This window comes from Staurois parvus, unplaced genomic scaffold, assembly GCF_062004578.1.
Source record: "Staurois parvus isolate SC_StPar_1 unplaced genomic scaffold, SC_StPar_1.0 ptg000198l, whole genome shotgun sequence".
NCBI lineage: Eukaryota > Metazoa > Chordata > Amphibia > Anura > Ranidae > Staurois > Staurois parvus.
Window position 1 is genome coordinate 14,697,183 of NW_028317994.1, and position 26,713 is coordinate 14,723,895.

Sequence of the window (26,713 nt, forward strand, 5' to 3'; positions counted from 1 at the left end):
TGTGTGAATACTAAGGCAGAGAAACAAAAATCTTTTGTACCAGAGATCCAGTCTATAGAAGGAGATCCTATAGATCAGGAAGAAATGTGTAAGAGAAAATTAAGGGATAAAGCTGCAAAACGTAATCTTAAAATCCTTGATCAGCTCATGAAAATTTTGAAGGATATGCCAGCCTATGATATGGATGCCGATGCTTTCTATAACATGGAGGTTTATGAAAATTTTTGTAATAATTTTTGTTTAAATCAGGAGCAAAGAAATTTTCTATTCTGTTTATGGCTCCCCAGTGTTATGGCATGTAGATTAATCAAAACGCCATATATTGAGGATGATGAGGAAATGCATAGCAATGCATCAGACCGACTACGTCAATTATTGAAATTTACTACTGGAGAGGAAATTCCTTCTTTGGAAATCTTAGACTCCTTAAGAGCTACGATTAATGATGATCCTTTTGAATTTAAAAATAGATTTTCTAAAGTATACAAAATGATATTTAATTTAGACAATGAGACTCCTTCTATGGTAAATGCTTTTGTTAAAAAATTCAAGTATCTTGATCCAGCATCTGTTATTATTGCTACTGGAAAAAATGATTTAGATCACGCAACCAAAGTTATAGATACATTTAGAAGGCTTAAATTAAACAATCAGAAGAAGGAAAGTTTAATTGTTCAAAATGGAGAAGAGAGAGAGACCATGTGCTTAGCCACACCCAGTTATGATGATGAATACGTCACAGGCAGGACGAGAGTCTCAGAGCAGACAGGAAATACTATTTGTTTCTATTGTAAACAATTTGGTCATTTGAAAAGAGATTGTATTCATTATAAATTAGATTTACAAAGAAAAGCTTTGGAATTAGAAGACCAAAATATAATTTCTGAACAATCTGCTCCTCCATGTTCCAACAATAGTCTGTCTGAGTTGCCTTATGCCTCAGAAGTTAAAAAGATCAGTTCACTGAGAGTTAACAACAGCTTAAACAATATGGTAAACAGCGCTGTTGTCATTAATAGGAATGGTTTACTGCCATTGCCGAAATTTAAATCAGGATCAAATCGAGATTCTTCTTCTTTACTGTTGGAATATGTTGCTCCAAATTTATTGGATGAAAGTGGAAGGCCCAAATCAACATTAATTGATTCTTCCATGTACTGTAATGTTGGAAGTATTTGTACAGCAACTGCTGACATGTCTTCAGATCATAAATGGCCACATACAGGAACCAATCTTGAATTGGAACAATTGGTTATATCACATAAGGATCTTTGGAGTCAAAGCAAAAATGATGTAGGTTTGTTTACAGATTTTGAAGTTGACATTGAAGGTAGAGACCCTAAGCCTCAACCTCAATACAAATTGCCATTAGAATCAATTAATCCAATTTCTTCCATTATAGATGAGTTTTTACAGCAAGGAATTTTAAAGAAAGTACAATCAGTGGTGAATAATTGTATTTGGCCTATCAAAGCTGATAATTCATATTCTTTATCAGTTGACTTCAGGACATTGAACAAATGCATCACAAATAACAAATCTATTGTTCCTGATTGTAACATAATGTCACATCTGGATGCCAAGGCCAAAATATTCTCAGTACTTGAAATTGCCAATAGCCATTTGTCAGTACCCTTAGCTAAGAGTTGTCAATATAAACTTGCCTTTAGCTTCAACAAAGAAACTTATACATTCACAAGATTAGCCCCAGGCTTAGATTTAAGTGATGGGATTGTTCATGAGTATTTGGGAAAAATATTATCTAAATTCTCTAGGCCAGAATGTATTGTCCAGCATGTAGACAAGCTTCTCTTGTCTACACAAAATATAACTGAACATATCACTCTTTTGTCTGAAATATTTACGTTGTTACAAACAGCAGGATTGAAATTGAATACAGAGAAAGTTCAGTTGATGAAAAGACAGGTGGAATTCCTTCATATGCAAATTAGTCATGGACAGAGACAGATGTTGCAAGAAAAAGTTAAAACTATTTCTGCTTATCCAATTCCAACAAATCGCAGGGCTTTGCATCAGTTTTTGAGCGAAATAAATCATTGTAAAGATTTTATACCCAATTTTGCAGAAAAGTCTAGATCATTATTTGATCGTTTGAGACAAAAAGCTGGTGTGTTAGATCAATGGAATCAAACTGAGAAAGAAGCTTTTGAACTATTGAAATGGGATTTGCAGAATGCTACTACATTAAGTACTGTTGAGTTTTGTAGTAAAGTTCCTTTTGTTTTAGAAACCAATGTTTCCAATAATGCAATCTCAGCAACTTTGTCACAATTAAAAGACGGTAATCAGAAAATAATAGGTTTCTTCTCAAGAACTTTGACAAATATGGAGAAAAACTTTGATGCACATATGAAAAAATTGTTAAGTGTTTTCTTTGCAGTCAAAATAACTGAATACATTGTGAGATCAAGTAAGATCATATTACAGACACCTGATTCATCACTGAAACTCCTAGAGGAAGATGGTTCAACAGACAATTATCGTGAAAAGTATCCTATATGGTACAAAACACTGTCTTCCAAACACATTCAGATAGAAGTAACAAAAAGACATTTTCAGGAAAACATACCAACACATGTTTGTACAGCTGTAAGTGAGAAGTTTGTACCTCATGTTTTCAACATAGGAACTGAGAAAAGTTTGAAACCAGTATGTATTACTGCAGATCAGTCTTACACTACAAGAAGTAAGTCAACACAAAAAACAGCTACGCATATTTCCAATTTTATAGAGATAAGATCAAAGGCATGATCCTTTGTCATCTCTGGGTTGATACAAAACCTTTCTTTGGTTTTGAAACCAAGGTTTTGAATCATGACCAATAATGGAGATGTAGCGTCCTGTTATATTTATTTTTGTTTATTTCAGGTACTTATATAGCATTGTCAATTTATGTAGTGCTGTTTACATATATAGTACATTCACATAAGTCCCTAACCCTCAAGAGGAGTACAATCTAAGGTCCCTAATTCACAGTCATACATACACATACTAGGGCCAATTTAGATAGGAGCCAATTCTCCTACCAACATGTCTTTGGAGTGTGGGAGGAAACCGGAGTACCTGGAGGAAACCCACGCAAGCACAGGGAGAACATACAAACTCCAGGCAGGTGATGCCATGGTTGGGATTTGTATCAGCAACCCTAGTATTGTTAGGCGGAAGTGCCCGCATTCTAAAATAGAACACTACAAGTCAATAAGAAGTGTTATAATGAAAATATGTCTTCCATGTCATGACTAGAAATGTTTGTGATTATGATATGTAATGTTAACAGATAAATGTAAGAGGATTAATCAATGTAAAATTATCAATGCCAAAATAATGATACTGCATTTCTGTTACAGGAAATGACCTAAGAGTAACTGTTAAAGGAAGAAAGTTCAAATATTTCTAAACCTTTCAGATGATAATACATTTTCCAAGAAGGAAATTTATTCTGGAAGAAGCTTTGCAACAAGAATTTCATTCATCATAGTTTTTGTTGTTCTTTTTATGTTCAATAAAGTTATTTTAACTTTACAGAGTGCTAGAAGAAGACAAGACATCTCAAGGCATCTCATAGAGGAAGAACTTATAAAACAATTGACTTTTGACTACTGATGAAATAATTCATTCATCATCAGATATATTGGTTTTTTTTTGTGTGTACATTTTATTTTGACATATGTTTACTATATCAAGATGAGATCAGTTTTCACATGAACATTTGCAATCACACACTATGTATTTTCAGAAGTGAAAGGGTTAAACTTTTGTTACAACAGAGTCACTCTTAGTTAGAACATCTGTTGTTAATTAAGCTAGAGAGAAGTTTTTCTAAGGTACATATAGAAAAACTTAGGCAAACTTTACATTGTTATATGTATGTTTTAAAAAAAAAAAAATCATTTGATATACATGTATGGTATACTTGAAGTTAGAGAACATATGTTATGTTTAAATGTTAATAAGGTAATTTGGAAAAATGTATGGATGATAGAACTATGTGCTACACACATTTTGGAGGGAAAATATGAAACATCTATTTTTTTTTTAAGTGCCATATTTTAAAGTATTGTACTATAATGTTACAGTTATACATTTATTAAGGGGATGAATTATTTGGTAAAAGGAAAATAATAAGGGTAAAAATATTTTTATGTGATACATAACAAAAGGTTTATCAAAGAATTTGTTTTCCCATTATAGAATCAAATTAAAGATATGTTCAGATCAATTATCTTAAGATCCAAAAACGCATGAATGGATACGAAAGTGACGAGAATGTGTATAAATGGATTAAGATAAGGAAAATGATTAAGATTCGATAAAATCGATCATTTTGAGAGGGAAATGTTAGAAGCTTTCCTTAACCTAATACCTAATATCTTCTTATTAACAGTACTAACATAAGTATGAATGAGTTGGATCTTAATAGAATAATTGAGTTATTATATTTATATTTGTTCTAGATTGGGAAAAGTAAGGAATTAGACTTCATAGTCTGTGAACATATATCTTGGGTTTTTCCTTTACATTCAAGCCACATATAAGAGCAATTAGCTATACCTTCCCCCATCCTCCCCCATCTATGTAAGAGATAAAGTTACACTCAGACTTTGAGAGAAGCAATTATCTCAGTAGAACTACAAGAGAATACCAACCCACTTTTAGGTTGGTGGGGGCTGGATTGCTCACTCTGGATTCTGGATTGCAGAACAAAGACTTTTTATGCTGACTTTGCTTGCAGCCTTGATGAGACACACACACACATACATACATATACATATATACAATCTTATTATCAAGAACTTAAATATATTTTTTTGGACATTATTTAAACATTCTGTATGCCAATATTTTATTTCTAATTTTATGCAACGTTATTATTAAATCATCTTTTTGAGTAATTGCAAGAAGTGGAAGGACTTTCTATTTGAACATTTCTCATCAATACAAGTTAATAAAATATCGAGACAATACGATATTTTACAAAAGCCAACAAGCCAGATACGTTCCTGGCCCTTTCACCCAAACCTATCTGCTTGAATTTATCCACAGACACTTATACTAGTAACCCTAAATGGATTCTTCACTTTCTGTAAACACCTACCTCACATCTACTCCCACACGGACTCTTTCGACCAATCTCGGGCCAAAAACCTCTATTCTCGGGTCACCCACCCAACACTTTCTACCCTGCAATGGGAGGGACTTGAAAAGCCAATTATGCTAACCGAGGTCTTAACCATTATCAAATTCCTAAAACCCCACAAGCGCCCGTGCCTGGATGGGTTCTCCACTACTTATTATCAAAAATTTGCCCATCTCCTCTCCCCCGTACTGGTGAATGCCTTTAACGCTTTTCTCGCTGGCCAAGCCTTTAAATCAGAAACTTTGACAGCTACTATTTCCATGATTCTGAAACCGCACACGGACGACTCCTCCTGGTCAAACTATAGACCAATCTCTCTCCTCAATCTGGACATTAGAATCTTAGTGAAGATTCTCTCCCCTTGCCTCAACACCCTTATAGGCTCTCTTATACACAAAGACCAAGTAGGCTTTATTCCTACCCACCAGGCAAGTGATAATATTCGACGTGCAGTTCTTCTGGCCACCTAGCTCGCTCTCACAACATCCCCACCTGTTACCTTTCTTTAGACATTAGAAAAGCCTCTGACACAGTATCTTGGCCCTACCTTCAATTCATACTCCACCAATGAAGATTTGGAGCTCATTTTCTCTCATGGATCTCCACTTTGTATAGTAACCCCACAGCCAGCATATGCTACATGGGCCACAAATCGGACCCCTTCCCAATAAAAAAAAAAGACACATGACAGGGATGCCCGCTCTCACCATTGCTCTTTGCTTTAGCCATCGAACTCCTTGCCCTTTTAATTTGGGCCAACCCCGATATTCAAGGGTTTAGAGGTTGGCGGACATCATAAACTCTGCCTTTTCGTGGACGACGTCTTACTTTTTATGACGTCCCCGGTAACTACAGCCCCCAACCTACTCCATCTCCTAGACGACTTTGGTCGAATATCTGGCCTTCAACTTAACCCCCAAATGCATCAATGCCTCTGCCAGAGCTAACCCAACTGCAAGGAGCTCTACCATTCTCTTGGTCCCCCCCGCTCTATCTCTTATCTTGATATTAAACTGACGGTTAGCCTATCTGACCTATACTGAGCCAACGTCTCTCCTATGTTGACCCATATTACTAACCTCATGGCCAAATGGTCTACTCTCCCACTTGCATGGATGGGTAGAATCGCAGTAATAAAAATGGCCGTCCTACCCAGGATCTTGTATCTATTCAGAGTGCTTCCCATCCCAGTACCAGCCTATTTCCTTCTCATGCTACAGCAATGCACTGTCTATGTCTGGGGCTCCACTTGCCCCCATATTCCTTAAGTGACTATTTACAAACCTGTTAAGGACCGACTGGCGGTAGCCTCTAGCGACCAACAGGCCGGAATCCCTCAGGGCGTGGAATCTAAGCCCCAGTCTGCTGTTTCACCAGAGCCCCTGATGGTGGGGATGGACTTGAAGCAGCCTGAGACCAGGTCGCAACCCCCGAGTTCAACCAGCTGTGGTAGAGGTGGATTTGCCAGTGGTAGGTACAAGTGAGAGCCAGATGTGAAGAGGTAGCGTGTAATGTAGTCAGACAGGCCAGGTCGGTAACAGCAGAGGCAGACGGTACAGATCAGCAGGCAAAAGGATAAACAGGTCACAGGCCAGGTTTAGCAACAGGAGGTCAGGTAAACAGGAGAAAGCAGAAGAATGGTCAGAGAAGCCAGGGATCAGGGCAGGAGAGAATCACAATAATCCGGGTCAGGCAGGTTCGGCAACAAAGGCAATCTCAGGTACTAGGAACAGGAACACAGGAATCAGACCATACAGCAATGTGAGCATTGCAAGAGCTGGTTTAAATAGGCCGCCCGCCACTGACAGGCGTGCCTGGGTCCTAGTGCCTGCCAGCACTGTCATTGGTCATAGGCGCACCTGGGTCCTAGTGCCCGCCTGCCTCTATGTCTTGTCGGAATCCTACGCATGTGCAGATTCATGCGTCGTGGCAATCTTCTCGTTCCCTGACAAAACCTAAACCACATGGTGGCCTCTGCCTCCCCAATTTTATTAAATACTACTATGCAGCCCAAATTGTACAATTACCTAAACATCATGCGACCTCAAAAATTCCATTATAGGTAGCTTTGGGGTCTGTAGACTGTGATCTCCTATCCGTTGCCCATCTTCTTTGGCTTCAACCCTCTGACCGTTGACCAATCCATAACCCAATCACACTCTATTCCCTTACCCTCTGGGACCGAATCAAAGCCTGACATGCCCTTCAATCACCCCACAATCCTTTACTCTCCTTTCTCCGTAACCCTGCTTTCTATCCTGCCTGGTCCTCTCCACTCTCCTTCGCAGCCTGGTCCTCTGCAAACTTGATTCGAGCCTACAAATTCTTGACCATGAATGGGATCAAATCCATTCCCTTCCTTTGTGAATTATATTCCCTCCCAGCATCATAAATCTTCAGGTACCTCCAACTCAAACATTTCTTTACCCCCCCCCCCCCCACGACCACACTAGATTCCTCTACCCTACCTTCTTCAAGAGGTCTTGCAAAAGTGACCCACAAAGACGGGGCCTCATCTCTGCACTCTATTCTCAACTCCTGACCTCTGGAACCTCCACCCCCCCCTCCTATGTCGCTAAGTGGGAGAAGGCTCTCGGACTCTAGTTGGACACAGCTGATTGGGACCAAATTTGCCTAACCACCAAGTCCTCTTCGCAAAACATAGTTGCATTAGAGACCAACTACAAGGTCCTAGCCCAAAGATCCATTATCTCCTGCGCTCAAAGACTCAGATCAAACAGGCGTTAGTGACAAGCAGCGTGTTGTGTGTTCATCCGCTGGTGATCAGAGGTTGTGCAGCTCTATCATGAAGCTGGGGAAGCTTAATAAAACTGTAGAGGAACATGAAAGAAAAAGCATTATCTCAATAAATAGTGACTAATTTTATTATTAAGGAAATATACTCACAAAGTGATGGTATAACAGGCATAAGTAACCATAATCCAAACAGGGTTACAGGTAAATCGAAAAGGGGGGGGATGAAGGCTAACGCATTTCGAAGGGTGCTCCCTTCTTCATCAGAGCTGGGTTGAGCAGATAGAGACTTCAGTATGGCAGAGTTCCCATGGCAAGGAGATATTCAACCACTGAGTGTCAGTATTACAGTAGTTCAGCCTGTTTAGTCGCTGGTACTTGGTCCCGACCAGGATCTCCAAATCTGTTCTCAATTATTCTCCTGACTTCTTTCGGGGCTGTGCGATGTTAGGTACCTACTTACACATATGCTAGTCGTGCCCCTGAAGTCTTTGACATCATATCCACACTCCTCTCTGTGCCCCTTTCCCCAAATCCAGCCTTTGCGCTACTGAACCTAAAACCACAACAATTATCCCAGTGCCAATTTAAAGTCCTTTTGCAGGTCACCACAGTGGCCAAACAAATCCTGGCGAAATCTTGGAAGTCTCCAAACCTCTGCACCCTTGCAGTCAAACACAAAGTGACGCAAGCCATGATTCATGCCAAAATACCTCATCTTCTCTTTCTCTCTTTTCCTGAATTCATAGTTTCTTTTTCTGAAACAAACATCCATTAGTGGGCTTCGATACTACCCGCACGAGCAGAACATGCTTGGTTTACCCCCATGTTCCCTTCTCTTACAGTGACGAGGTGGCTCTCACTAGCTCTTCTTTCACATCACCCTACTTTCAACAAAGCTTCACCTTTTGTTCAACTACCTATGAGCTCTACCTGCATGAGTCGGAATTCACCTCTGTACACAATGTACAGTATATGCATCTTCCTCTATGTGGATATGGTTTGCAATTCCTGAATGCTACCACTGTAACTCCCACTCTCTGTCATTTGTACTTAAGTTGTAGAGCTAGATTAGGTCATTGTTATCTTTTTCTACAATAAAATATTTGAACAAGGAAATTTATTAAGAACTCTTCTGGAATTTTTGCACCCATCACTCAGTTGACAAGACTAAGTGGACCCCGAGGCTCAAGCTACCTTTGAGCAACTAAAGATTTTATTTACTTATGCTCTGATCCTGAAGCATCTGGATCCTGCTTTGGTTTATGTACTGGAGGTAGATGCATCAGGGAGTGCAGTAGGGGCTATATTGTCTCAATGCCAGGGAACCAAATCTTTGCTCCATCCTGTTGCCTTCTTCTCTAAGAAATTGAGCCCCCCTGACAGTAACTATGATGTGGGGGATCGTGAACTGTTGGCTATCAAGTCAGCTCTTGAAAAATGGCACTGTTGGAAGGGGCTTCGTACCCCATTGTCATTGTCACTGTTCACAAGAAACTTGAATACTTAAGGATTGCTAAAACCTCAGCAGGCAAGGTGGGCGATCTTCTCCAGCTTTGTGTTTCATATAGCATATCATCCAAGGTCAAAGAACTATAAACCAGACGCACTCTTGCGTATGTTTCATGCTACTGTGTTGCCCTCCGAGCCTGACACAATCCTCCCAGCCAAGAATGTTCTACTTTTGCAAGCTGATCTTGTGTCAAAAATCAGGGAGGTGATCGCAGAACATCCTCCCCCTCAGGATTTTCATCTTCAACAGAGGGATGGCCTTTATTTTTATAAAGGACAAGTCTTTGTCCCTGAACAGTTCAGAGTCTCCATTCTTAAGATGTGCCACGATCACCCTTTGGCTGGCCATTTTGGAGTTTACAAAACTTTAGATCTGATTGCCCGTTCCTTTTGGTGGTCAGATTTGATTCAGAATTGCAAGGAATTTGTCAAATCTTGTTCAGTGTGTCTTTGGAATAAAACTGATAATGCCAACACTTGGGGTCTGTTGGAACCTCTTCCGGTACCTGAAAAACCATGGAGTATGATATCTATGGATTTTATCATTGAACTCCCCCCCCCCCCCATCAGAAGGGTTCATTACAAATTTTGGGGTGGTAGATCGTCTATCTAAAATGGCACATTTTATACCTTTTAAATGGGATCCCCTCTGCTTCTTAGACTGCCTTGGCTTTCATTAAGGAATTTGTACGATTACATGATGTGCCTGACAATATTGTTTCTGATCGAGGAGTACAATTTACCTCCAGGATTTGGAGAGCTTTATGTGAAGCCTTAAATATTAAACTTTGTTTATTTACTGTCTATCACCCACAGACTAACAGACAGATGGAGAGGACAAACCAAACCCTTGAGCTGTATTTGAAATGTTTTTCCTCTTTTTCACAGGACGATTGGGTACCTCTCCTTCAATTAGCAGAGTATGCATACAATAATTCCACCCACTCTGCCACCAAACAATCTTTCTATGCCAATTATGGGTATCATCCTTCATTTTTGCCTGAGGTCCCTTTTGAATCTTCTGTACCATCTGTGCAAGATAGATTGAGCTTTCTCAGTACTAACATAGTTACATAGTTAGTCTGGCGGAAAAAGACAAAAGTCCATCCAGTTCAACCATAAAAAAAGTATACTCCTTCACCCACAGCTGATCAAGGGGAAGGCAAAAAACTCAGCAAAGAATGATCCAATTTGCTACTGAAGGGGAAAAAAATTCCTTCCTGATCCCCAAGAGGCAAATTCCCTGGATCAACTTTACCTATAAATGTTAGTAACCAGTTATATTCTGTGTATCCAAGAAAGAATCCAGGCCTTTTTTAAAGCAATCCACTGAGCTGATTAGAACCAACTCTTGAGGGAGTCTATTCCACATTTTCACAGCTCTTACTGTGAAACCTTTCCGTGTTTGGAGATTAAATTTATTTTCCTCTAGACATAAAGAGTGCCCCCTTGTCCTCTGTGATGACGTCAAGGTGAATAACTCTTCACCGAGTTCACTATATGAACCACTGTTGTATTTATACATGTTTATAATATCCTCCCTTAACCACTTGCCTACCGGGCACTTATACCCCCTTCCTTACCAGGCCAATTTTCAGCTTTCAGTGCTGTTACACTTTAAATGACAACTGCGCAGTCATGCAACATTGTACCCATATGCAATGTTTATCATTTATTTCCCACAAATAGAGCTTTCTTTTGGTGGTATTTACTCGCCACTGGGTGTTTTACTTTTTTTGCTATAAACAAAAAAATAGCAAGAAATTTGAGAAAAAAAGTATCTTTGTTTCTATTATAAAATTTTGCAAACAGGTCATTTTTCTCCTTCACTAATGTGCATTGATGAGGCAGCACTGAAGGGCACTCATAGGCAGCACTAATGAGGTGGCACGAATAGGCGGCAATGATGATGGGTACTGATAATCAGAACTTATAGGTGGCACTGACTGGCATCATTTGAAAAAAAGTTTTTCTATGTTTCTATTATAAAATTTTGCAAACAGGTAATTTTTTTCCTTCACTGGTGTGCATTGATGAGGCTGCACTGATAGACAGCCCAATGAGCACTGATAGGCACCACTGATAGGTGGCACTGATAGGCAGCACTGATGATGCTGCACTGATAGGCAACATTGATGGGCAGCACTGACTGGCAGCACTGCTGGGCACTGATGGGTGAATGAAAATGTTTATAGCATGATTTAATTCTATTATGGGTAGAGAAAACTAAGATAAGTTTGAGATTTGCTTTTTTTCTACCCCTTAAAGACAGGTGGGGGGGTGTTTCCTAAAATGGTGAAAAAACATGAGTTGATCTATGTATGGTAATATGAAGACGATGAGTTTTGCAAATCTCCTTGACCGTGAAGCTTTAGGAGTTTATTTCTTGCTGGAATAACACTGGCAAAGGTGACTCTGCTTCTTGCTTGGTGGAAATAGTGGAGAAGCTTTAGGTTGAGGTTCCAGTTTGCATGACACTAATCTTCACCACAGAGTTTGTGGGAACCTATGGAAAGGTCTCTTAAACCATACAATTTGTGATTTACCCAATAAAGAAAGCCAACTACCTACATAATAATATATTAAACATAAACCACTGCCAAATCAAGAAAGGACATTTACCATAAGCTTTGAACATTAAACACAGAATTTCTATAAGGAAAGTTTACAACCTATTTGGTAGGTTTTTACCACTCTCTGTGGTCACAAGGGTGTTGTCATAAGAGGAAGTGAGAAAAAATCTCCAACTGGCATGCAAACAGCCATACAAACTAATGGTGTTTTCTATCCTTACCCTATAAAAATAAAACTGGTTTTATTATTGCATTTTTCCTGTTAGGAACGTTTACTCCTCATTTCTGTTCCCAGAGACAGAGAATCTTTTTGTAATGTATTAAAACCAAAAACAGTTTTGGCTGGAGCTTCATTTTCCCTTTAAGACTGTAAGCTCTCACAAACAGGGCCCTCCAAACCCTTCTCCGTCAAAAGGTATTTTAAAGAGGAACTCTACCCATAACAATTTGATAAGAAAATAAGAAACATACATTCCACATTAATAATTTTCTAGCAAAATTAATGTGTACTGTAAATTGCTTTCAGCACTGCTCCTGTTTCTTCTTGCTCGAGGCTGCCATTTTACTGAAGCCCAGTGCCTGTGAGCAGCAGTAAATCAAAGTGGAACTAAACCCATCAATTTAACAGTTTAAAAAAAAGTTACACTTCTAGAATGCCGGGATTGCTAACTGTCACATTTGTGTCCTGTTAAATCAAACGGCTGGTGTTATAGCTAATCACATGTGCAGGACCATGGCAGCTGCAGATCAAACAGAAGAAGCTTCCTTGGATGTAAAGAATAGGAGGGTTTAATTCTATGTGGCATGACACTAGGGGAAGGGGGGAGGAGCCTGGACATGGCGCTGGGCGGGAGATCGAGGTGAGATCTCATGACACCCAGCTCCTCCAGCGTCTCGCCAAGTAAGCACGGAGACCGAGGACGGTAGAGGGGACTCACCCGCTCCGGGCTGTCTGGTCTGTCTCCCGCAGACCTCAGTGAAAGGGGGATGTGGCTGGGCTGGCAGATCCGTAGGAGCGAGGGGAAGCGGTGAGTCCAGAAAGCCGGAGCCTGGAGGAAGCCGGGCGGACACGTGACCAGCTGCAGAGGAGGAGTGTTAGAAGGAGAGAGATGCCATCCGGCACACAGAAACACAAACCGCCTCGGTCCTCCCTGTCTCCCTCACCCCCCTAAAGTGGAAAGCGTTCCCTATACCATATATTAGAACCAAAGGAACCCCAATTCCGAACTGAACCAGAGGGCTTCATCTTTCTGCAACCCCCTTAGTGGTAGAACAGTCAGACACCACTACATCCCCCTTTTTGAAGTGAAGGAGAAAGGACTATATTGGTGAGTGAGAGTGGCAGAAGATTTCTAAATGCTAAATGTGAAAGAATTGAAATAAATTAACTAGTTAATCTGTGCTGAAAACAAGTGTGGATGGACTGGATTATGGGGGTTGCACATAGGGGGTCATTTGGGTGACTAATATAATCGGTTGAAAGTTAAACAATTTCCGGGCAGGAAAAACGGACTCCAGAGAGGCAAAATGGAATAAATGAAAAATGTTTGTTGGAAAATAGTATTGGAGAAACCTCCAGATTATCTTTGGGATTACCAAATATTAGTCAAAATCTAGAAGAAGCAGACACTGAGAAAACAGGTCCGCAGGAGAACTTGGAAGAGCAGGGGACACATCTGCCAACTAAATCAGAAATTGCAGGAATGTTTAAAGGTTTGGAAAAATCTATAAAAAAAGAAATGACGAAATTACATAAAGATCTGTGGCAGGTTCTATCTAGAGTAGAGAAGATGGAAGAAAAAAGAAACAAACAATCATGCCCAAGTGATAAAGTCCATAGGTAAAAGAATGGTAGAAATAAAAAAAGAACACAGAAATCTGCTATATAAATGTGAAGATCAGGAAAATAGGCTCAGAAGAAATAACCTAAGGATAAGAGGTTTCCCAGAGATCTCCCAAGGAGAAGACTTAAGGGAAACAATGGAGAAAGTGTTAGACAGAATAATGGATAGAACTGCAGCTGAACTGTATAAAATAGATGGGGTATACAGGATTGGGAGAGTCCAACAAGAAGGTGGAAAAGGTAACTGAGAGATGTCATAGTTCAGTTCCATTACTACTGTGATAAAGAAGAGATATGGAAGAGGATGAAAGGAAGAACAGCTATAAAATATTTTGAAACAAATATACAGTTTTTCGTGGATCTGGCTGCAGAGACATTGTCACGAAAAAGATCTTTGTGTTCACCAGTTATAAATCTACCTTCTTAACATATACTTCCTCCCTTCACGCTGCTAAACAAGCCTACTTTGTCACTCTCATTAATACCTTCTCTTCCAGTCCTCGTCGGCTCTTCTCTACTTTTTAACTCCCTACTTTCTCCGCCTCCACCGCCACCCAGCGCCTCACTCACTGCCCACGAGATTGCAAACCACTTCAAAAACAAGACTGACGCAATTTGTAGGGACATCGCCACTACACAGACATCCACCCCACTTAGCATGCCTCCTACCACACCTCCCTCAACACATTCCTCCTTTGACCTCGCCACCACCGAAGAGGTCCTTAAGGTCTTCTCAGAAGCCCGCCTCACCACCTGCCCCCTGGACCCTGTCCCCTCACAACTCGGTCACCCTCCTCTTCCATCCTATGCTCCCTCACTCACATCTTCAATCTTTCCCTCCCTACAGGTGCCTTCCCCTCTAAAGTACGCGCACATCACTCCCATACTTAAAAAACCCTCCCTAGACCCACCAACCTGAACAACCTAAGACCCATCTCCCTGCTGCCATTTACCTCTAAACTCCTAGAACGCTTAGTCTACAATCGTCTGAGCTCCCACCTCACTGACAACAACCTTCTCGACGCTTTACAGTCTGGCTTTCACCCTCTACACTCCACTGAAACTGCCCGACTAAAACACTCTAATGATCTTCTAATTGCTAAAACCAACAGCCACTATTCAATACTCCTACTACTCGACCTCTCCGCTGCTTTTGACACGGTTGACCATCCCCTCCTCCTCAAACAATTACACTCTCTTGGCCTCAGAAACTCCACTCTCTCCTGGTTCTCCTATCTATCGCAGCGCTCCTTCAGTGTTACCTACAATGCTGCCACCTCCTCCTCACTCCCTCTTTCTGTAGGGGTCCCTCAAGGTTCTGTCCTTGGACCCCTTCTCTTCTCCATCTACATCTCCTCCCTTGGTCACTTGATAAACTCCACGGTTTCAATTACCATCTCTATGCTGATGACACGCAAATCTGTCTACCCCTCACATCACCCTTCAGTCTCCACCCACATCGCTAGCCTGCTAAGCGACATATCGGCTTGGATGTCACTCAACCTTTCCAAAACTGAGCTCCTAGTATTCCCCCCTGCCCGCACCACCCCCACTAACTTCACCATAAATATCGATAACACCATCCTCAGTCCATCCCCTCATGCCTGGGTACTAGGTGTAATCCTAGACTCCCATATGTCCTTCCAGCCCCAGATCCAATCGCTGACATAATCATGTAGACTTCACCTCCGCAACATCTTCAAGATACGACCGTTCCTAACCCCGGAAACCACTAAGCAACTTATTCACTCCCTTGTCATGTCACGCCTCGACTATTGTAGCTCCCTCCTCATTGGCCTACCTCATCGCAAGCTATCCCCCCTCCAGTCTATCATGAACGCTGCTGCCAGACTCATCCACCTCACTAACCGTTCTGTAACTGCCACCCCTCTCTGCCAATCCCTCCACTGGCTCCCAGTTGCCCAACGGATAAAATTCAAAACACTAACAATGACAAATAAAGCCATCCACAACACTGCCCCAATTTACATAACCAATCTTGTCTCTAAATATCACCCAAACCGTACACTCCGCTCCTCGCAAGACCTCCTACTCTCTAGCTCCTTTATCTCCTCCTCCCATGCTCATCTCCAACACTTCTCCAGGGTGTCATCCATCCTCTGGAACTCCCTACCCCAAACAGACTATCACGTACTCTACTTACCTTTAGGCGATCACTGAAAACCTATCTCTTCAGGGAAGCCTATCCCGCCCTCTGCTAATACTGGAATCCTCTACTCTTCCAACCACTCCACCCCCCACAGTTATTACCTATTGTACCACTCACCCCTCCCTCCTAGATTGTAAGGAGCAGGGCCCTCAAATCCTTCTTGTATTGAACTGTATTGCTACTGTATTGTCTCCCACTATAATGTAAAGCGCTGAGCAAACCGTTGGCGCTATATAAATCCTGTATAATAATAATATTTGAAGCCATTAGTAGAACAAATGAGGCAGCAGAACGTTCGATACAGCTGGGGGTTCCCAGTATGTTTAATTGGTTGGAGAAATGGTCGCTCTGCTAAATTAAGGTTTCCTGATGAATTGAGGGATGTCTGTGAGAGACTGGAGTTGCAATATATAGATATCCCTGGATGGGGTGTGCAGGAGGAAGAAAGTGGGAATGTAGAAAGTGGAGAGTGTCAGGGGGTCCGGAAGAGAACTTGAAACCTGAGGGGCATTGGGGGAGGGGGGGAGGGGGAGGATGTCGAGGGGGGTTCCCCCCCCCCTTGTGTGTGTGTGTTTTTGTTTTTTTTTTCCCTCTCTTCCTCTACTGCCCTCCTCCTCTCCTCTTTTTTTCTCCCTTTGTCCCTGGGAAGATGTTGTCTGCATTCTTCATTTCTTCTCTTCTCTTTATGTTTAGATAATATTTTTTTTCCCTCTTCTTTCAAACATTCCTCCTGGTTAAGCTGACGAGACACTGGGGGAGTATAAATGGGATAAGGCAGGCATGCTCAGAGCTTCACCCTAAAGTGGAATCAAAGGTGGGACTTATACGACAAATGATTCATAGGTAATTATTTGCCTAAAAAGGGAGGGGGGTTGGGAGGGAGCGGGGGTGGGTGGGTGGGAGGATGGGCGGAGGGTATGAGGGAAGGGTAGGTAGTTTTAGACTCTGCAAAATAGTTAGAAATATATCCGTCTGGAGAAAACCTAGAAAAAGAAAGAGAAGATATGGGGAACAGGAGATGGGAGGAGAAGAAAGGAAGAATAGAAGAGATTAATTTTATGACTTATAATGTTAAAGGTTTAAATAGCTTTGGGAAGAAATTTAGGATTTTTAAGGAAATTCAGCACAGATCCTCTTCAGTGTTATTTTTTACAGGAGACACATTTAGAACAAGAAGCAAATGTGAAATTAAATTCCAGATATTATGCAATATGATATTATGCAGATTCCCCAATTAAACGAGCCAAAGGAGTGGCAATAGGTTTCGCGAAAAATATCAGGTTTAATTTGGAAGACAGTGTGGTAGACTAGGAAGGGAGATATTTGTTTCTGAAGGGGAAATTACAGGATTGGGAATGTACTCTAGCAAATATCTATTGCCCAAATAAGAAACCGAGGGCGTTCCTAAAGAATACGCTGAGGAAATGAATGGATTTCAAGAAAGGTGGTTTAATTGTGGCAGGAGATTTTAATCCTTGTATGGACCCTCAGATAGATACAACGTCTAGTGTGCAGAGGGATGAAAGTAGGTCTCTTAGATTTTTAAAGAATATGCTATATAAATGTCAACTTGTGGATATATGGAGAATTAAGCATATAAAAGGACAGAGACTGTACGTTTTAGTCTCAAGCACATGAGACGTATTCAAGATTGGATTATATACTGTTGGACCATCGACTTTTGAGTCTCTGGTTCAAGTAAAAATAGAGGAGATATCAATATCGGATCATGCTCCGGTCACAATGAAATTACTTTGGGGAAATGAGATGAATAGGAGGAAACTGTGGAGGTTAAACGAGACACTTCTACAGGATCAAGAGACGGATCACAAAAAGAAGAGAGAAAGGAGAGAAAAAATAAATAAGCTTCTGAAGGAAATCTGGGAGTTAGAGCAGAAACATAAAAATACGGTAACAAAAGAGACTATGCAGAGGGTTATGAATAAAGAGAGGAATTAAATAATTTTCTGGAAGAAGATAAGAGAAGAGTGTTTAATAAAATGGTATGTGAGAGATATAGATGGGGAGATAGACCAGGAAAATATTTAATGAGGGCTCAGAGGAAAAAAGTCCAGGAACTATATAGAGAAAATAAGGGACAACAGAAGTGAATTAGTGTATTCAACTAAAGATATAAAGTGTTTAAAGAATATTATAATAAGATATATAACATCATTCCCCATAGTAAAGAGGAGGCAGGAAAAATAGAAAAAAGACGGACATATTTAAAAAAAGCGGAACTACCAAAATTAGAGGAGGAACAATTAAAATCTCTGGAATCAACAACAACGCAGGAAGAAATATACTTAGCATTAAAAAGTACTTTAGCAGGGAAAAGTCCTGGATGTGATGGGTATACTGTGAGATATTATAAAAAATATAAGGAATTATTAGTACCCAAATTGAGAACATATATGAATGCATTGGGAGATGGAAATGAGGGAATCTTTACAAGCCTATGTAGTTCTTATACATAAGGAAGGTAAGGATGACACCTAATGTGCAAGCTATAGACCGATTTCCTTGTTGAACACAGATACCAAACTATATGCAAAAGTTCTGGCAAATAGGTTAAAAGACTTGATGCCAGAATGGATACATATGGATCAGGTAGGTTTTGTCCCAGGAAGAGAGGGTAGAGACAATGGATTAAGATCTTTGTTTCTCATACAAAAAAGTAGGAAAGAGAAAATCCTGGCAGTGGTCCTCTCGATAGATACAGAAAAGGCATTGGGGTTATATGTTGGATACGCTGGAAATATTGGGGATGGGACCCAGAATAAGAGAATGGATAAGGAAATTATATAGTCAACCCTCTGCAGCAGTCATGGTTAATGGGGAATTGTTGGAGAGTTTTGGAATGTGGAATGGAACTAGACAGGGATGTCCTTTGTCTCCAATGTTGTATGTTCTATCTTTGGAATCTTTGCTGGCTACAATAAGGAATAACATAGATATAAAAGGGATCAGGATAGGACAGATAGAGCATAAGGTGGCAGCTTATGCAGATGATATGTTGTTCTATGTGGGAAACCCAAGAACATTACCAAACTTAATGAAATTATTGAGGGAATATGGAGAGATGTCAAACTTAAAAATTAACCCAACTAAAATAGAGATTTTAAATATAAATCTTTTAAACAGCGAAAAAAACATACTACAGGAGGAATTTCCCTTTGTTTGGAGAGAAAAAGAATTAAAGTATTTAGGTATAAAATTAACTCTATAAGAATTTATATAATCAAACTATATCCCATTATTAAATGAGATTAAGGATGAACTAAGAAAACTAGGTGGGGGAACTCTGTCATGGATAAGTCATATAAATATGTTAAAAATGGTGATTGTTCCAAAAATTCTATATAGATTTCAAATAATTCCAATCAAAATACCAGAAGCATATTTTAGAATAATTAAAAAAATGTTAAGATTTTTTTGGAGGAAAAAAAAACCTAGAATAAGTTACAAAATCTTAAGTAGGAATAAAGAGAAAGGTGGACTGGGAGTTCCAGATTTAAAAAGGTACTATAACTCGGTAATACTGACAAGAATTTTTGATTGGACACATATTTCACAGGGGAAAAGTTGGGTAAAAATAGAAAACACACTAAGTAACACAAACCTTAGTAGAGTTATATGGTTACCCCCACAATTCCGAGGATTAGCAGATAGCTCAAGTATTTTCACACTGACTGTGTTAAGAGTATGGGATGTTTTACATAAACAAAAAGGGGGGAATAAAATTCACTTTTAATGCCCTTATGGTCAACAGATTATTTTCCTCCAGGTAAAGAAAGTGTTGCTGGGAAGTGGATAAAGAAGGAAGATGTAATGGTGGGGGAGGAAATGGGTTCACTTAAGGATTTGGAAAAAAAGACGGAAATATTTACGAGAATTGATAAGTGGCATTATTTTCAGTTGAAACGCTTTATAGGGAAGCTTCCAAGGCCATTGAGAACAAGAGAGGATTGGAACCCTTTTGAGCACTTGTAAAGCACAAGGGGAGACAGGAAACACGGGATATCAAAAATATATAAGATTTTCACTGGAATATTTACAGATACAAGTCCACCATTTATAAAGAAGTGGGAAAGGCATATAGGATTAATGATGGATAAGGAAACGCAAAAGAAAATATATAGTTTATTACGTTAAAATGTAAATATGAAGGAGGTTGAGATGAATTATAAATGTTTGGCAAGATGGTATATTACACCGAGTGTAGCACACAGATTGAATGTAGATAACTCACCTTTATGTTGGCGTGGATGTGGGGATAGAGGTACAATGTATCACATTTTGTGAGAGTGTCCTAAAATTCAAGAGTATTGGGGGCAAATAGTAGACATGATTCAGAAAATAACGGAGGTTGATACCCCAAAAGACCCAGAGACTTGCCTATTCCATGGTACTAAGCTTTCGGTTAAGAAATATAAAAAATATGGTTTATTGTATTATCTTAATGCAGCGAAGGGATTGATACCCAAGTTTTGGAAGAAACAGGAGGTACCAAAAATAAAGGATTGGATAAATAGGGTGGACCAGATATATAGATTAGAACTTTACCACTTGAGTAAAGATAAGATGGAGAGTTTTTGTGCCAAGTGGAAAAGGTGGGAGGATTTTAAGGAGTCAGAATGAATCCTAGATTATATGGCAGTGTAATAGAGAAATAATGTGGATATGTTTCTGAACTGGGATCTCCAGAGGGAGAGGGAAAGATGCAGAGCGGAGGTTTTGGGGGGTTGGAGGGGGGGGGGGGAAATGTTAAGGACTTTTGGTAAACAATCAGATATTATGACAATCAAATCTGTGGTAGTTTTATGTGTTTATTTGTCTAGGGTTTGTCTGTATAAATTTGATATTTTGAAAATTTAAGAAAATTTAATAATAAAAATTTAAATAATAAAAAAGGAGGGTTTAATTCTGCTTTAAGGCTATCAGCAGATCAGCCTCTACAAATTTGACAGTGTCTAAAAATAGAGAGCAACTGACTATGTGCAAAGCAAGGTGAGACAGTATATTACTGGATTTTAAATAGTATAGACACTTATTTTTGATATTTTAAATCGCTATTGGTGCAAAAGGGACCAGCCTCCAGTGATCTAGAACGACTTAATTTTCTGACTGATGGTCATTAGGGTTTACTGATGGTCATTAGGGTTTGCACATTACAAAAGTAATATCAAAAGTGGGGGGTACACATTGTGAGACTGGTGGAGATATGAAGAGATGAGTCATTTTAAATCCTCCTAACCATAACCATTATGGTCAGTGAGGAATTTGTTTGCTTTGGAGGTATTAATTGGCTCCCAAATTGCCACAACTCGTATCTCTTAAATTTACGGTATATTTACTGCAGAACCTAAAGGGCCATCATATCTGAATAAATGGGAGCAAGAATTGCAGGAGAAACAGAACTAAAATACTGATTTTAGCGTCTACCTCATCAGCAGATTCTAAAATGGCTGAAACAAATTTTAAACTGTTGGGAAGATGGTATATCTCACCGATCAGAGCCCATAAACGTCAGCAGGAAAGATCACCTTTGTGTTGGAGAGGATGTAATTCTCAAGGAACATTTGCACATACAGGTGCATCTTATTAAATTAGAATACCATTAAAAAATTATTTATTTCAGTAATTCAATTCAAAAAGTGAAACTCATATATTATATAGATTCATTACACACAAAGTGATATATTTCAAGCATTTCTTTCTTGTAATTTTGATGATTATGGCTTACAGCTAGTGAAAAACCCAAAATGCAGTATCTCAGAAAATCAGATTATTGTGAAAAAGTTCAATATTGTACACTCATGGTGTCACATTTTAATTAGCTTATTAACTCAAAACAACTGTAAAGGTTTCCTGAGCCTTTAAATGGTCTCTAAATCTGGTTCAGTAGGTTACCCAATTATGTGGAAGATTGCTGACTTGACAGTTGTCCAAAAGACAGTCATTGACACCCTCCACAAGGAGTCTGCCACAAAAGGTCATTACTAAAGAAGCTGGCTGTTCACAGAGTGCTGTATCCAAGCATATTAATGGAAAATTGAGTGGAAGAAAAAGGTGCACAAAGAACAGGGATAACCGCAGCCTTATGGAGATGCTAATTTAATTTTCCAGCAAGACTTGGCACCTGCCCACACTGCCAAAAGTATCAATACCTGGTTTAATGATCATGATATCACTGTGCTTGATTGGCCAGCGAACTCACCTGCCGTAAACCCCATAGAGAATCTGGGGGATATTGTTTAGAGGAAGATGAGAGACACCAAACTCAACAATGCAGATGAGCTGAAGACTGTTATAAAAGCACCTCGGCAGTACCATAGGCTGATCGCCTCCATGCCACGACACATTGGTGCAGTAATTCAAGCAAAAGGAGCCCCGACCAAGTACTGAGTGCATACTATACTGTACATGGACATACTTTTACGTTAGTCAACATTTCTGTATTGAAAATTTTTTTTATTGGTCTTATGTGATATTCTAATTTATTGAGATGCATCTGTATATGGTGGAAATGCCCCAGAATACAGATGTTTTGAGAAATACTTAAAAATATTTATAAAAGTAAGTGTGTCCATGGAAGCATGGACATGCCTATTCCAAAATATGGATATTTTGGAGGCACAGTATAGGAGATTAATTCCTTATTTATTACATGCAGCTAAAGGGTTTATTCCAAAACAATGGGTTTTACAAGATACTCCCATTTTGAAAGAGTAGATCACAAAGTAGACTATTTTTGTTTAACCACCGGAAGGTTTTTCCCCTTTTATTAACTAACTATTGACATCAATGGTGACACTAATACAGTGATCAGTGCAAATAGTGTACACTGTCACTGTACTAATGACAATGGCTGGGAAGGGGTTAACATCTAGAGGCAATTAAGGGATTAATCATGTTAAGGGATTAACAATGTGTAATGTGTGTGATATGTGCTGCTTTTATATGGTTGTTTTTTCACTGCTTTTCAAGGAGAAAAAACAGCTAGATCGCTGTTCCCTGTACACAGAGTTCTGTGTACAAGGAATGGCGCAGGTCGGAACAGCACAGGCTCTGGGTACAGGGAACAACGTAAGGAACAACACAAGCCGCATGGGGAACACACATGCGTGCCCCAAACCGGGAAGAAGGCCATTAACGTACATATGCATGATCAGGTCTGCACCTGTCACCCGCTCACAGTATATTTACTGTGAGCGGTGGGCAGGTGGTTAATAAGGGAAAATACTAATGGTATATGAAGTGGGTGGTATCTTTGGCCATGTCATTTAAAGAATGGGCTAAAGATGTGTTATGGTTAGTAGGTATGAAGAGAATTGTGTAAAGAGTATTGGATTAAGATATTTGTTAACTAAACATCATTGAGAGACTAGAATGGGAGAGCTTAAAGCAATTAGCTGGGAAGAGAGGGGCGTGTTGGAACCTCAATAGCAATGTGTGAATAACGGTAGCGGGCATAATGTAAGATCTCATAGGTAGTGCCTTGGTGGCGTTAGGTAAAGAGAGTAGAGAATTTTGTGACACCATTATGTGTGGGAGGGGGAAACCCTTTGTTGTTTTTAACTACTTTCCTAACAGACCAATCTGATATTCCTCTCCTACATGCAAAAATATGCATTTTATTGCTAGAAAATTACTTAGAACTCCAACGTATTATATATTTTTTAAGCAGAGGCCCTAGAGAATAAAATAAGATTTTTTTTTTTAATCTCACATGGTATTTGTGCAGCACTTCCAAACACAATTTGGAAGAAATACACTTTACTGAATTTTAATGTACAAAAAACACAATATAATACCCAATTGTTTGGCAAAATATAAAAGATGATGTTATGTTGAATAAATAGATACCTAACATGTCGCACTTTAAAAATGCGTACGCCCATGGAATGGTAGCAAACTACAGTATGTAAAAATCTCATTAGGTGATGCTTGAAAAGCTTTTACTGGTTACCAGTTTAGAGTTGCACAGGAGGTATAGCGCAGGAATTATTGCTCTCATTAGAACGTTCATGGCGTTACCTCACATGTCTGCTGCGAACACAGTTTACACATATGTGCGACCTACGTATGCCTTTGCGTGGAAGTGCAGAGGGATAGGGGTACTCTAGTTTTTGAAAATTAATATTTATTTTAATTAAAGTTTTTTATTATTACACAATTTTTTATCACTTTTATTGATTTCACAAAGGATGTATAACATGACTTGTGACAGCATGGGCAGTGACAGGTTCTCTTTACTGAGACATCTGGAGTCTATTAGACCCCAGATCTCTCCTGTGACTTTAAAAGCAGAAAAAAAATGAGACCCGATTGGTCAGATTCTTTCACAGGCTATTAACGTCCTGTTTGCATTAGACTGAAGCAGAAAGTGACAAAATACTTGTCACTTCCGGTGTCTTAAACCAAATAGATGATCTGGGAAGTTTCAGTCCTTGGTTATCCTTTTACCATAGTGATGTATGTAGACACACAACGCACATTTGACTACTATATAGCACAAGGCCTTTGCTCTCAAAGGCTCCTCAATGTACTCATTTTTTACTTACCTTATAGTAAGGCAAAAAGAGAGTGCAGACAGCACAGTATGGCTTGTTTTTGGAGACAGACTCATTAAACTCTTTTTCAGCAGCAAAATTTTGCACCTTGGTTTGCCAGAGATGAAAAAGAGGTTTAGCCCAAAGATCAGTTTCTTCAGTTGCTTCGCCAACACATTCTGAAAATTCTGCAACCGAAAAAAGAACATGTACAAATTAGGGTAATATGAAACAGAAAATGATGCTAGTTGTTGAACAAAATTCAAACTAGAGGCTCGAAAGCCAGAACTTCAGACACCTTCTAAGCAGGATAGGTCTTTCCCACACAATTTAAGCACAGTTTTCCGGAGGCTACAGGTAGAAAACGACAAAAAAATAGTAAAGGGAAAGAACCACGCCAGGCTCAAGATAGATCTTGACAATATTGTCAGGATCCACCCAGCTGCTTGATTGACAGCAAATTCTCTGCCTTTCAGTGTGCAATGCCTAACCCCCTTCTCCAGCCTGGAAATCCAGCATATGCAGGAGGAGCAGAGAGTAGTGGCTGACCACCATTTTCTGCTCTGAGCAGTCAGAAAGCTGACTGATCAGTGATCAGGTGAGCTCTCAGATCACGGTCTTAGACCTGGTACTGGATAGCTGCAGTGTCCTGCTCCTTGGATGGGATAATGCATATTTTATTCTTCTGAAATTCCAAACTTTTTCTTTAAACATTCTGTTTTGGTGCATTAATACATCATTACCATTATAAATGGGCTGCCAGTTCTACACAATTGATGTAAAAACGTATATGGCTTTCTTTTAAAAATGAAGAGCATAACAATGCATTGTATATTTACTGTGATGTACTGACCCCTAATGTACAATGCTTTCAGGTGTTATGCACACCACACAAAGAGCAGGTGAGTTGCCATGCAATGTGGTAACCTGATGGACTTCTTTAAGATATCAAAAGATAAAGATGGCAGTCATATTAGCAAGCCACCTAGATGCAAAGCAAAATTCTTTTTTCCAGAGAGCCTACCAGACCTCCATGTTCGTATTGCATGAATGTGTATAGCTATATGTGCAGCAGATGCCACACCACTGCTTAGGGTGTTATCTTTCCTCTAAAAGCACTACTTTATGTAGCACCTAGTGCAATATATAACTGGCCTAAAACAATAAAGCTAGGGAAATACTTTTTTCTCTGCTTTGTGATAATTGATGCAGTTTTTGTAATATGTAAAAAGCCATAAAATATATATCTGGCAATAGCTTTTTAAGGGTGTTTATAGATATTTGAGGACACTTAGACATACAGTCAGAATCCAACTTCCTTTAGGGCGGCTTCTTACTGCCTTGCTGTGCTTTTCCTAAAGTGCAGCTAACCCACAGTTTTTCTGCAGGTTAGCTTTGTTTTCCCATAGACTTCCTAAGAGGTCCTGCGGTTTTGGTGAAAGCGGTTTTCAGAAAGCACACCAAAACTCCTGCATGCTGTATCTTTGGTGTGCTTTCTGAAAATTAACCAAGACAGCAGGTCTTCATAGAAGTCTATAGGAAAGCACAGCAAACCTTCACGAAATGCGGGGGTAGCAAGACCACACCAGGGCAGTGTGAACCTGCCTTTAGAAAAGCATTGGCAAAGCATACAGTAATTTTAAAGCCAAACTCTGTGTTAGTGACCAAAAAGAAATGAGGCTATTTCCACAACAAGGAACAAAGACAGCACAAAAAAAAAAAGATAAGCAAGGCATTTACGCTTTCCAACCGTCCAGTTTTATAACTGTCTGTGCCCATGTTGGAGAGGATTTTGCGAAGACCACATACAGTAGGAAATGATAGGAAATATCTTAAATAACTACAAAAACAGTAACAAGATGCAAAATGTGAGAGAAGTTGAATGTTTTCCAATTCTTGACAAAAAAAAAAGTTTTGAGATACACAAACTGCTAGCTTATCTTGTTGAAAGCAACATCCAGCAAACAGTTTCTCAACCTGTCCAGTCATTATTTCCCCAGATGCTGTCAACTGGTAGCATCTGGAGGCATCCACAGACAGGAAAAGGCTGTCTAGAGATGGGAAAACCTGGAAAAAATTGAAAAATTAGGGAAATAAAATAGTTTTTTTCCCTGTGTTTTTTTCAAAGCGGCTTTTTGTTAATTCTGG

The 26,713-nt window shown here is 39.6% G+C and overlaps 1 protein-coding gene across 1 annotated transcript in view; it reads right to left on the reverse strand.

Moving 5' to 3' along the window:
- The window catches only part of KDM4C (lysine demethylase 4C), a 543,890-nt gene that overhangs the window by 178,169 nt on the left and 339,008 nt on the right, over positions 1–26,713 (reverse strand). Inside the window, exon 13 of the mRNA XM_089678131.1 lies at positions 24,578–24,753. Within this exon, the coding sequence (XP_089534257.1) occupies positions 24,578–24,753 (176 nt within the window). The remainder of the gene's footprint in view (positions 1–24,577; positions 24,754–26,713) is intronic.